General features: G+C 32.5%; 1 protein-coding gene across 1 annotated transcript; it reads right to left on the minus strand.

The window, feature by feature from the left end:
- Window positions 1-4,419: 4,419 nt before the first annotated feature.
- LOC133178647 (uncharacterized) lies at window positions 4,420-13,722 on the minus strand. Its single transcript, XM_061313372.1, has 7 exons — window positions 13,719-13,722; window positions 10,288-10,482; window positions 6,348-6,482; window positions 6,026-6,166; window positions 5,617-5,743; window positions 5,376-5,469; window positions 4,420-5,266 (listed from the first exon to the last, which is right to left on the minus strand). Exons 1-7 carry the CDS (start codon window positions 13,720-13,722, stop codon window positions 5,075-5,077), a joined length of 888 nt encoding a protein of 295 aa, XP_061169356.1. The 3' UTR covers window positions 4,420-5,074.
- Window positions 13,723-14,579: the final 857 nt, after the last annotated feature.

The raw sequence follows: 14,579 nt of genomic DNA on the forward strand, positions 1-14,579 counted from the left end.
TGTCAAATAGCATGTTTTAATTTCCATGTAAATGCATTTTTTTCTGAGGTATCATTGTGGATACATTTTGAATAAAGGTTATGTGGCTCTCTTCTTTAATGTAATAGGGCGCGTAATTTTTTTTCTTCAGGAAAGCAAATAACAAATTTATGTTGTTTATTATTAAAATTTATGTCCAGAATTATTGTTTTATACGTATTTTTTCAAAGTGCGTTAAGTGTCTCCATGGTAAAAAAAAAAAAATGTGTATGTACACTCTTAAAGCACTTTGAAAAAAAAATTCAAAGTGCATCGATTTTGTCCAAAATTTAACGCACTTTGAAAAAAAAAATTCAAAGTGCGTGATTTTTCAAAGTGCGTTGCCACAAACCCTCAAATGAAATGACCCTCCTGACCGAAAAAGAATTTCTACCTCACTATTAATTATGAGATTGAAAAATCTTCTAACTTCTAACTTCACCCCTAATATTCTGAAAATTGCAGGGAGCCTATTCTACGTGCGCTGTTGCTTTATTCTATAATTTAGTATTATTTCGATTGGTGTTACGTCCTTTTAGGAAGTTTTTCGAATGATGGCTAAATTTTACATGTAATTTTACGTATAATACACGAGGAAGTGATTTCAGCACTTTTCATGTTAAGGAATTTGTATGAAAGAATACACACTTCATTTCAAAGCAAAATAAATCCGTATATCGTTGAACATTTACGATCTTTGTAGCTCTGCATATTTTTTGGGGGGAAGTTTCTAGTATGCCGGTCCCCAGAATCACGCGATAGCGCATGAGCAGTTATTTCCCTTGTCGTTGCTATGCAGAATGTAAACAAACCGCCATTTTCCCCTCGCTTCAACAAAACGCATTCGATCGAGAGATTAGGGTAAGGGTATATTGTTTTAAGATTGGATCTGTTTTATAAATCCACTCTTAAATCTTCCTGACTTCGGGCTAATTCATGTAATTTTTGCTTACAAAAGGCACTGCCAAGTGCCTTTTGTGACAAAAAATTTGCATGAATCAGCCTAATGTCGAACCGTTCCGATATACCATCTTATAGGAGTAAAGCATGAAACATGCAAAACTTAAACAAACCGTTAATTAAATATGACATTGTATGTGATCTACGGATTAGAGTTAGAGTATATAAAGCTCGGATATTGTAACTGTTTTACATTCACCCATGCTCGCATCTATATCACTTTGGGCTTATTGAAGTTATTAATGCAATTTTTGCTTACAAAGAACCGGAAGAACAGGAAAGTTTTGCGAAACTTGGATGAATTAGCCTTGGTCTAATATTGAAACGTGCCCGATATTGTGCGCTAAGTTTTGGCAAGTAATTGGTAAAAGCGACTTACCGTTTACTTAAGCTCGATATCCTAACCTCCTAATGTCCATATTCAGAATATTGTTTTCTTTCAAATCAATGGTGATGCACAATTCAATCAACCAATTACTAGTAATTAGTGATCACTTGTTAAATCCCTGCATTTCTCACAAAAATCTCGCAATTTTAGTAGCATTTCACTTTGAGTCCTTATCAGCTACTTCTTCATCAGTCTTCATTACGTCAAAACACAAGTGACGCACGTCATGAATATTTATGAGTTTACGTCAAAAGCTGATCATGTGACCACATTCCTAAACAACGCAAAATGGAGTTTTATTTACTAAACAAGTACGTTATTTTACAAAACCTTTTAATTCTCATTTAAAAACTGTGTTTAAAAACCAGTTTTTTAAACCCAATTTTTCACAAGGAACACGATTTTTGGCTCAATTTTGCGAATTGTGGCCTTTTTTATCGATTTTGTCGATCGTACACGCGATCATATTATATTGTACACCGCTTTCGGCGGCACCTACATTGTATTTTAGCGCCATATTTATAGGGACCGGTATACTAGAATACTAATTTTAAACTTCTGACGTGGCAAACAGCTGATATAAGTGATGTCGCCGCTGCCGTACTCAGCAGAGATCTCATACTTTACCATCCTCACAGAAAGCAGTCTAAGAGCAGTCCCACTGCAGTCCAAGAGCAGTCTCATTGCAGTCCAAGAACAGTCGAATAGCGGTCCCAAAGAAGTCAAACAACAGTCCCATCAGTCCCAGCAGTTCCAGAAGGCAGTCCCAGCAGTTCCAAAAAGCAGTCCTAGCAGTCCCGATAGGCGGGGTTAATAAATTTAATGGGTGGACTTTAGTCCTAGCTAAGATTACATATTGTATCAACAAACAATGTAAGTAATATAAAGCAATAGAAATTAGTGATACATTTCTTTTTTTAGGAGAAAGGTGTTATATTATACATGAACATGTTACATTTACTGTATATTCACAATTCCTGTGTGACAACTGTTTCTTAGTAGTTAGCAAAAATACAGTATATAAATAAAGAGAAATAAAAGTCGAAAAGAGGCCTTCACAATAAATAAACACATGTACTCAAGAAGCATATTAATTTGACACGAAAATAAACTAATCTGTCTATTATCTCTAATATATAGACATTATATATGTCTATACGCGTGGACTGTCTGTTATTCATACCAAAAGGTGATTGAAATCTCAGCCAGGTGTTGAAACATTTTATACACTGTGTATGTCTTTTAATCGACCCGACAATGCAGTTCTTAAGTATATCTTGTCTACTTACACATAAAAAGAAAAGAAATAAAATACAATTTTCAATATTTTAAACCATATTTAAAAATGTATATATTTTGTAAAACTTATTTATAAAAAAAACAATTGCCCACGTTCTTTATATGACGGGAGAATGGCAGAAAAAGTTATCATGGGAAAAAAAGAATTAATTTTTACAAGGTTATAAATACATTGAAGCGGTTAAAAAGTGCATTTAAAGTTGTTTTTTTTTTTCTTCATGATAGCGGCCTTTTCAGTTTAAAAATAAATAACTTTCCAGAATAGCATGTCGTTTTTTAAATATTTATCTTTAATGACGTGTTTGTTTCCCTATTCAGGACGTAGAAAAAATGAAAATTTTGAGTACATAATTGCACAGAATTAATTAATTAAAAAAATATATATATTGTTTTGTTTAAACACCTGTATTTACGATAAATAGAAGGATTAAAAAAAATCTTTTTTCTGAGTTCCGATTTTTTTTTTTAATTGGGAATGCAAATCACTATTATTATTATGAAGATTTAATCGATTTTTCTAACTTATTTTACACCACAATGATCCGAGATCGTTTGTTCACACATAATAATGTTCCATTTTTCCCCAGTATCTAACCATACTTATTAATTTTTTTTTTTTTTTTTTTTTTTTTTTTTTTTTTTTTTTTAGAAATGCATTCTGTTGTTACTTGGACAACTTCTAGGCTGAATGCAAACAAAACCACAGAAGAAAACCTGCAAATTTGGGATACACAAGGGGAGGGGCTTTCTTGTCACTCAGAATGTACAAATTAAAGCAGTCCCAGAAAGGGTGTACAAAGCAGTCCCAGAAAGCAGGGATTGCTGGATTTGCTTTCTACAGCAGTCCTGCAGCGATCCCAGAGCAATATCCCACAGCAGTGCCATAGCGGTCCAAGTGCAGATCCACAGCAGTCCCAAGGGACAGGTTTCTGAGACGTCTTTGGTGTCAGGTTGGGGTACTGTATATATATTTGCATATCAAAATTCCCATGTATCAAAACTCTTGCTTTTAAAAAATATCAACACTGTATTCATTTTCTCGGAATATTTTGAGGCGTATTTCCTATGGGTGCCCTTAATCTAGTAATGTCGTATTTTCTGTTTGCAGCTCAGAAGAAGTTTTCGGAAGCCATTGAAGGATTTGTCTGCGCTTTAAAACTTCTTTGTGTTGGTCAGAGTATGCGGCTGTTTAAAAGCAAGTGGATTTCAGGGATTATATAGCCACCTTCTTGCAGAACAACTGAGTACTGACTGGTTACGTTTACCAAAAACAGTTATTAAAAATCAATGAAGTAAACAATTTTACCCAGGGTTATAGCTCAAAATGTAATATTCCACATTTTTTATTCTGTGACTTTATTGAAACTAAAGAGACAGCATGTAAATGTAAGGCTTTGTGTAAAGCCAAACTTGTTCAACATTTTTATTTTACATGCTATATTCTGAGTTGCTATATTCTGAGTTTTTCTAAATTTTAACCTGGCCCCACTGGAGAAACTAGTCTTAATATCGCTATAAGTTATTTAAAGCTTTTGAGACACAACAGAAAAATCTCAATAATCTTATCCCCACCCACCACTCATCTCGACAATAATGAAGAAAAGGTGTGAGATGGTCCCGTTGTATTTATTTTTGACATTGCAAATTATGAACATCTACATTACTCGAAAAAGAATTCTTTTTAAACTATATCAGAAACATTACAACAAATTTTCTAACATAAATCAAATGCAAATTGATCAATTTTATCACTATGAATTAATAACTGACTTACTACAGAATTGCAGTAGTGAATAATAACAACGGGACATTGAATATTTCTATCACTTTACGTAGTACTGTGTAATGCTTATATGTGTAATGCTTTATGAAAATTAGCGATTATTATTTATTTTCTTAACATTGTAACAATTTAAATTCGGAAATTCTGAATAGAAAATCCAAATCAAGACAAAAGTGTGTGAGAAACACGTACAAAGCATTTTCTGCAGCTTTCATGTAAACCGTGCAGTTTTTCGTGTAAAGCGTTTTGTGTAAACTGTAAAGCTTTTGGTGCAAGCCATGTACGGAGCGTATACTAAGTGTTGTCTCCTACCAGTTTAGAATCTCTTCACTTCATATTTGTATGCAATTAATTAAGATTCTCCAAAAAAAAAAAAATACAAACGTCATATTGATTGCTTCAAGAACTTCTCTTTAGGCTCTTTGGCGATGCTGCTCACAGATTCTTTCAGCCATGAATAACTTTCTTTTGGATATACATGTGTGTAAGACTTATTAAACAGATTTGAAACAACGCCATTAAATTATTCAAAATTATCTACTAAAATGTATTTGCAGTTTTTGGATGTATGTGATAGTTATGCATATTGAGAAAATAAATTACTTTCAGCATATTCAAATGAAGCTTTAATTTCTTTTTGTGTTGTATAACCCTAGCTGATTATACGTATTTTTTTCCTGGTTAACAAAGCATGCATGGTCATAGTCTGACGCTATATCTGGCACAGAGTTGTCTTCATTGAGATGGTTGTAAATGTCGTTTTGATTAACGTTCTCCTGGCCGCTGAAAGGGTTACCAAGTGGTATTTCGTTTGATACCTATTAAATATATTTTTCATTGAATTTATTCAAAACAGGTCAAACATGTATAGATGTTTTGAAAAGTGTCTTACACAATTACAAGTAAAATTTAAAATTTTATACACACCTTAGATGTGTGTTTTCCTGTTTCTTCCGTGTTTTCACCAGCATTTCTCTTTTCAAGGTTATAGTAATTAGGTGTAGAGGCCTCATATACCTGTCTAAACGAGGAATACAATATAAAATAGTAGGAATGCTCTGTAATATTTTTATCAGAATACTTTACGTGAAACCTTATCAGAAAGACACCATGCAAATGTATTTATTTGCATTACTTACTAATTACCTTACTAATTTGTGTGAAGTACCTTTTATGATCTGCCTTTTTCTTACACCAAACAAGAATAGTGTACAGAAGTCCACATACAAGAACACCAAAAGTAATTCCTCCTATTCCTAATCCGATGAATAAGCTGATATCCTCATTGTTTCTCTCTATGAAATTAATGTTTATTGTAAATTATGTTTATTGATTAACTAGAATAAAGGGTTATTCAATGATAAAGTGAGGATAACAAACGGTGATCGATAGCATAAACTTATGTTCTAACTTAGGTAACTTATGCTCACTCCTCCATGGCACCTGCTTCAACACCTATTGTTCAATTGGACTTTTGAACCTGATTACTGTATTTTCACATTTATTTTTTTTTCTAAACAAGCATGTGTAAATTACCAAAATAAAGATTCAACTGGGATTATTCTCTAAGGTTTTACCGTTATTGTTAGAGGAACTGATTTTTGACACAAGTGTACGTGAACATATTTTCCCAGAACCGTTTTGTGAACAAAATAAATCTTCAGGAGTTCCATTGCATTGCTCATTTATATCACAACTATCATCTAACGACAGGTTACCTGTGCAAAATAAAGAATGAAAAATTAAATACAAGAATAGCAACTTGTTTAATGTAAAAACATACACGTACTTCACTTATTTCGATTAAAGCGTACATTGAAGTTTTCAGTTCTAAAAATAAGTTAAATCTGATTCAGTATGTTCACACTGAATTATACAACACGAGCTCATTCAGATTACCCTGAAAACATATATTGTACATCATTATGTAGCCTTCTTCACATTCGCAGACTCCACTAGTTGGATTACATGACGAATAACGTGTTCCTTGTCTACATTGTGATGAATCAGAACAAGACTCCCCGACTCTCCTTTCTTTGTGAAAAAAAATGTTCCTTATTATAACGTATCAATTAAAAAAAGGAATATATAGGAAGAGTATTAAAATTATATTAAAACATGCTGTTTCTGAAGCAAAAACAATCATACCAGACTATAAGAAAAATTCGTAGAGTGCAACCTAATTCAGACATTTCGGAAAAAAAATACATCCCGCAGGAAATCTAAACAAGGTTTCTGTTCTTTAAGACAACGCACTGTGATCTTATATGCTCGGTTTTAAATTCGTGAAACATGCACCTTAATTAATTTCAGATTTATCCTCGATATACTTTGCAATCTTCCCTGATATCAATTCCTATTTGCTAGGAGGAAGATTTTATGACATCTGATTTAAAACAGGTGGTATGAATGTTATCAGTAAGATGAAAAACTAATCAATACGAATGAAGACTTCATAAATGAATACAGCAATTCACAATTTTTATGTCATTGCACATCACTATAAAATGAGACTATCTTGGAAAAATTCTTAGGATATCATACGACTACGTTACAAAAATGACGTAGTTTATTCGCCGGCGCTCTCCTTTTGGTATATATATATATATATATATATATATATATATATATATATATATATATATATATATATATATATATATATATATATATATATATATATATATATATATATATATATATATATATAGTACCGACCAGACACAACCTAACAGAAAGCGAACCCAGAGCGAACCCCGGTTTCGCTCTCTGGGTTCGCTTCGGGTTCGCTTAGGGTCCGCTAGTGCTGACCCAGAGCGAACCAGGAGCAAACCCGTAGCGAACCCAGAGCGGACCCAGAGCGAACGCTGAAAGCGAACCCCAAATTCAGTAGCGGTCCCAGAAAGCGAACGCGCGTTCGGTGTTGCGTAACAGAGCTGTCAATCAGGATTAGCGATTAACTCATCAGCGCGTCGACCAATCAACATGCCGAACAAGTCTGTCAATCAGGATAAGTGATACATGTAAAATGCGTTGACCATCAGCGCATCGACCAGTCAACATGCCAGTTTATAATCTAAACATTGTACAAGCAAAGCGTGTGAATGTACAGTGTAAAAATATTATTAATATGATTTTTCAACATGATTTTACATTTATATATTTTAATTCTCCAGACAACATGCAATATTTACACATCTATATTCATTATTTTTTTATTTTTAACTGGTCCTCGATAAATTATAAAATTTTATTATCTCAAGATACAGTATAAGAACATGTACGCGCTTTGATTTAATTATTTTTCATTCATTATTTCAATTTACATGCACGTTTTAATTTATCCAGATCAACATCAAAATTATCGATCTTAATTATTGATCATGAAAAAAAATTAAATGTACATTGTACAGTATAAATGTGCATTATGTCAATCCGTAAATTGGAGAAAAAAATCTCATATTTTAACTACTATGATATTTTTTTTTAAATTAATCTTTTGCAAAAATTTAATAAATAGCTTGATTTAAATACAGGTATATAGGGAAAGATTATTTTGTCAATTTTAATTATCCTACATGTAGACCTTACATTGTATGTTTTTTTAATTTTTGTAACTACTTCCAATTCAGTCCACCCCCCCCCCAAACCCCCCCCCCCCAAAAAAAAAAAATGCTTACCACTTTCCTTCGCGTCGACATATATAATTATACAGGTTTACATGTTCACGAACCTCTTACATGTACTACGTGTAATTTTCGAAATACTTTATATGGATATAAAAATAATTCTAGACGGGTACGTTTTGTACTTGTGCATGAAAAGTACACGTAATTCCAACATTAGTAAATTGAACTTGCAAAGATACCTTGATACGAAAACGTACATATATTTTTCCATTACATAGGTACCTGTATTTTAACTTTGTAATTGTCATAATTATTTAATTTTAACACTTTAATAATTATAGTTTCAAAGTGAAGCCAAGGTTATAACATGTCGGTAATCATCCACCTGTTTCGAAGATATTGCGGGTGCTAAGAGCAAATGCGGTGGGTTTTTTAAATTGATATTTGCTAGCTGGATGTATACTGTCTCCATCTTCACGGTATACCTGAGTATATACTCCCCCTACATTCGATGCCCATTAAGTTACATGTACCTCGTCTGGGCACGTTATCAATGAGAAATTCAATTATTATTCTTATTTTTTTTTTTTTTTTTTTTTTTTTTTTTGATATTTGAATTTGGAAACGTCATAGTTCTTTGGTACGTTGCATGAAGAGTATATGTAATTTGCTGCCACCTGAATGCTGAAAATCAGTAAAATAGCTTTACGAGAGAGAGAGAGAGAGAGAACACTGTATATTATTTGAAATTAAAATCGCTACAACCGGCTCATAGAAAACAATTCGAGTACGGAGAGGGGCGGGGGGCTCATCGAAATAAAACAATTAAAAAAAAAAAAAAACATCGGGCGTTATTATCTTAATTTCATCCACTTAATCATGCGAGTTTACAGTTATTGAATTCTTATTTTGTTTGTTTTCTTTCTTGTTTTTATTTATTTTTAAACATTTAGAATTTTGTTTGTTAACATGCCGCTCCAGTATGTACATGTATGTAGTGGGAGGGGGGAGGGGGGGGGGGGTCATGAACCAGTCAGGAACACAAACTATTCAAATGATCATTTACATGTATTTTAAAAACAAGTTAAAAAAAAATATATTCTTATCAGTGGACCAGTTATTAGTTTTTGTTTGTTTTGGTTTTTTGATTGTTGTTATTGTTTTTTTTTTTTTTTTTTTATAAGTCTAAACTCGCCTTATAAAACAATGATTTATAGTATGGAAGTAAATTATAAATGATCTGTAAAACGAAACTCAAGTTACACTGTATGAGAATTTTTAGTGATTATTACGACCTACATATACATGTAATGGACGACAACCTAGCTTAAATATAACCTGCTAAATTTATATGAAAACTTAGCATTTTACGTGTACAGTATGTCTCAGCTATTTCATAGATAAGATCATAATTCAGTTTTTTGTCTTTCAAACATTTAAATTACGATTTAGCAATTGCAATTACAATTGGAAGTTCCAACTTATTTTAAAACGCATGAATAATGTAAACAAATGAATTTGAAAGTTTTTTTGTTATTAAGATACTCTTATCAATTTCACTCCATCCGATACTTCGAAAATAAATTTAACACCTTTTCTTCGTTTTCTTTCGAGATATACTTAGCTTGTAAGTTAAGAAAAATAAAAGTGATAATTCTACGTCGAATGTACGGTGAAAATCTTGAAAATTTATCAACGTTCTCCATATTGTCACTTACATGTACATGTTTCGATCGCCATAAAAACAGTAATGATCGATTTCACTACTGTATTTGGAATATACAAGGGGCGGGGCTTACTGGCGGCAAGATTAAAGCGGGGTCCGCTTCACTCATGAGTGCGTAAAGCGAACCCGGAAAGCGAACGCCAGGTTGGCTCTAGCGGACCCAGAGCTGATCCCGAGCGAACGCAGAGCGAACCCGAAGCGCACCCAGAGCGGTCCCAAATTTTCTGAAAGCGGAGCCGCAGCGGACCCCGACGGAACCCAGAAAGCGAACCTGGGGTGCGCTTTTGGTTCGCTCTGGTGTTAGGTTGTGTTCGGTCGGTACTATATATATATATATATATATATATATATATATATATATATATATATATATATATATATATATATATATATATATATATATATATATATATATATATATATATATATATATAACCATTACAAGTAAAGTCTCAACGTTTGGTAAAATGTAATGCTCACCTACCATTTAATCCCTTCTCTTCACATTTAATTTTAATGAACGCATCAGTATTGTCATAGCTACCACATGGCCTGTACATTTTGAACTGCAATGCTGGGGAGAAAGTTACTTCCATTTCCTCAATTTCATACTGTACATCAGATTTTTTCACATTAGCATTAGTGAGGGAACAATTGATAATACAAATGTCCTTGTTCTCTGTAAATTAATATACATTAATTTTCAAAATATCATTTCATCTTGCTTCCTTTAGGAGAGATATATATTTTTTCTTTGTTCTATTTCTACACGTTTGTCATCTGAGATAAAATAGCTACAATTTAGCATTTTTAAGGCAATGAATTAACTTGATATGATGATTTTTTTTTGCCTTTGGCAGTTTGATCTTGATCAGTGTAAAGAAGGAAAAAACAACATTCCAAAACAAGTATGTGTAATCTAAAAACAAATACCATGAAAAATAGCTGTAAATGTGGCTTGATAGAACTCACAGGCTTTTGATGAGGAATAAAATGCTAGCACGTCCCGAAAACAGACTGCACTTGAAATCATAAACATTCACAGTATGATTTTTCCAAGAAATAGCGTCTCAAATTATTAATTTTGAACAAAAAAATATGAATATAATATTATTATGAGTATGAGGGAGTTTTTGCATAAAAGAAATTATCATTACCTTGCACAGTCTAATTTCGTTTGCAGAATACATATCACACGAAGAAGAAGAACTGAAATATGACGTTGTGCATTATGATAAATATTTAACCCTGTGCATTGCATTTATTTAAAAATTTAGAAAATTTTACAGCACAATTTGCTGTCATTTATCTGAAATACCAAGATATTAAAAATGAATTGATTTTGACCATAAGTTTAAAGTGTTACATGTATGAAAATTTAATTCTATGTCAGTGGTTAGAGGTAAGGAATTTAATATCATAAGAGTTAAAAGAGGCTGTTGTAGGTGCAAACTTTAATTTATAATGATTCACTTTAGACATTTTATGGATATCCGTGGATAGTATCTTGCTTTGGAAAAATGTGAATTTACTATCATGTAAAATTGGTTGCAAAATTGGTGGAAAATACCTCCAATTGTGCGGGTAAGAAGGACTTCTTATAAGATATTTTTGTACAAGTCATACAATGGCTTTTTAAGCACATTTCGGGTACAGAATGAAACGAAAATACCTTTATGTAAAAGTAATTATGATAGTTTTAACCACCTGCATTGAAGCAATGCATATGAAAAACTTTAAAACAAATTATAAGTGTCTGCCATTTGTTCAACACCGCTTCATAATTCAGAGCAGTATTACATTTTCTTATGTACCGTATGAAATAGGAAAATAATAATACCTTTTATTTTATTTTATTTTTTTAATTCTCTATTCAACTAAAGAAATTAGGATTAGGATTTATTATTTATATCTTACATGAAGTGATATCGTAAATCAAAGAAATTTTCTATGGAACTTTCAAATTATAATGCAGATTTTACTTACAGACTGAGCACAAAATCAAAGTCATATCCGTGGATTTATAAGCGGTGCTCAAAATAAGACTTACATACAATTAGCCTTTCAAACTATTTACACGTATACTAAACAGGAAGCTTTATCCCCTCTAAAGTAAACGTCTACACATTTTGCCCAAAAATATTAATTGAAGGTTTTGTTTTCCGGAAAGGAAGTATTTTAACACTTACTCATCTATGTTAAGGAAGGTTTGAAGGCACGATTTATGAGTATCATTGTAACATCAGTAGAATTTTGAAAACTAACAATAATCAATTAGACCTCATGATAAGTAAAAATCTGTTTACTTTCGTTTTATCAACTACATCTTTTAATCATACAAAATATCACCATTTGACAATCATATTGCAGAGTATTACGAAACAGAACGTTTGTCATGTATGACGATATTACCCTTGATTTGATGCAGCACAAGTGATCCAAAGAAGGGAATTCATCACCCTTCTTTAAATATAATCAATAAAATAAAGCAAACCATTCATTAAAATAAATGTATAGATACTTGATTTGAAGATTTGAGAAACTGCACGAAGATAAAGAATATGAAGTAAATCGAAAATTTGATAAGCATATTATGACATTAACCTAAAAGTGCAGTGACAGAAACAATAGGTTGTTTGAGCAGAAGAACGAAATACTGATTTCTTTTAACATGAACATAACATTAAAATGTTTATTTACGTGCTGGAAGCAGACTAATGTCCTTAAAATATGTTCTATCAATCAATCTTTCAAGAGAAGTCGGGATTTTAAACTACAGCGCTATGACAAAAGTATTCGCGATTTTTCAAAATGGCGGACGTAAACACGACGCGCTTCGTAAAAATAAATAATAAATTGTGAAACAATTAACAGACTTACCTTTATTAATACTTGGTGAGATGGCCCTTAGACTTGATTACAGCTAATAGTCGACGGGGAATGGATTCGTACAGAGATTTGATATAGTTTTCATCGAAGGAATTCCAGATGTGTAAAATCGTATCGAACAATTCTTCAGGAGTCTTAATATTTGGAGCTCGATTTTGCAGATTTCTTTTGATTTTAGCCATAAATTCTCTATAATATTAATGTCCGGTGACATTGTAGGAATATTATTTTGTTGTTTGTAATCTTGAGTAATCCGAGCTCTATGGACGGGGGCATTGTCGTCTTGAAAACGATAGGTTTTGTTGAGGAAATGTCGGACAATGACAGGCCAAAGTTGATCTTCTAAAATGGATATGTATTTGACTGCATTAATATTTCCACTAATCATGCAAAGTGTAAAGTGTACCTACCCCGTGGTAGGTGATGTATCCCCACACCATAACCGAAAGCCTTCTCTGCCGAGGGGGGCACATGCACTGCGGCAAGTAGGACTCTTTAGATGTTCTCCACACATACACTCTATGATTTTCTCCTAAAACTATCTGACTTTCATCGGAAAATATGATAGTGTTCCAATAATTATTTATTGTGAGTTTTCTTTTCTTTAAACACCAGGCAACACGCCTTTTTTCTGTTGATCTTGGAAACGACCATTTTTTTTTTTCTAACAACTCGTCGCTTAAATTCGTGATCACGCAAAAATCTTTGGACTGTCCGTGGGTGAACAGAGTCATTAGCATCCCTGCTTTCATTAAATTCGTTAGTAATGTCCCTTAAAACCCGTCCTCTGTTAGTTTTAGTATGTCTTATTATCCAGTTTTGATCCCTTTTTGACAGCTTCTGAGGGCGTCCTTTTCTTTTCAAGATTCTGACTTCACCAGTCAACAAATATTTTTTTCCAAATAGATCTGATGGTTGATTCAGGTATTTGTAATAAATTCACTATTACCGATGTTTTTTGCCCCTCCAGTTTCATGTCCACAATTATTTTTTTGACATCATTTGATATTTCTGTCGATTTCCTACCCATCGTAATCCCCGTTTGTTTACATGAAATTCCAGACAGCAGACGATAAAAAAAAAATAGATATAACGTCACTTCCGATGTGAAGACAATTCTGTAAAAATTTGAGATGTCAACACGGCATTTAATTAGAGTTATTGCCCATTCCCCGAGCGAGGCGAACAGCGAGAACGACGCCATTGCGTAAAAATCGCGAATACTTTTGTCATAGCGCTGTATTTCACATATATCCCGCAAGATTAGAACTTTCGAAACTGCACAAACTAGCTACCAGACAACTCTGAAAGATGTTAAATTCTTTTAATCGAAAATGTGTAAATATTTTTATACTTATATTATTTTCAACATTCAGAATAGATATTATATTTCTAACCGTTACGTGGCGAAAAACTGAAACGTGATGAAAATGGTACGAAGTACATATCTTACTCATTTAATTCTATATGTATTCAGTTACTTTTGTTTTACGGTGATTATTTTAAGTACATGTAATACATATCAAGAAGGTTCTCATATCATGTTTCCAATTTCCTTCCTTAACAAAGCTAAATATACTTTATTTTGTAAACAGTGCAATTGTGTTTGTCATGGGACTGTAAGCAATCTAATTCGATGCTTTTTGCAAACATTTGAATTGTAAAAGTATTATGTTGGGAATTACGTACTGAAACTGTGATATGGTATATTATTTTACTTGTAATTAAAAAGATGATATTAAAAATATTTTATTAAAGTAACTTATTAAGTGAGTGTCGTTCAACAGGGAAAGGATTTTATGCATTGTTTAAACACAAATGAACAATAATAAAATATAAAGTACACAGTATATAAATGGTGCCTGTTTTAGAGGGTGTGGTGTCAAT

Source organism: Saccostrea echinata, unplaced genomic scaffold (genome assembly GCF_033153115.1).
Source record: "Saccostrea echinata isolate AGI-Se365-2 ecotype Australia unplaced genomic scaffold, CSIRO_AGI_Sech_v1 ptg000003l, whole genome shotgun sequence".
NCBI lineage: Eukaryota > Metazoa > Mollusca > Bivalvia > Ostreida > Ostreidae > Saccostrea > Saccostrea echinata.

What these genes read in the sequence shown, in the direction of transcription:
- LOC133178647 (XM_061313372.1), bottom strand. An exon ending in GTACAATATATGTTTTCAGG is followed by an intron (nt 6,167 to 6,347) that starts GTAATCTGAATG and finishes TATTTTGCACAG; the next exon opens with GTAACCTGTCGTTAGATGAT. An exon ending in CAGGAAAACACACATCTAAG is followed by an intron (nt 5,267 to 5,375) that starts GTGTGTATAAAA and finishes TATATTTAATAG; the next exon opens with GTATCAAACGAAATACCACT.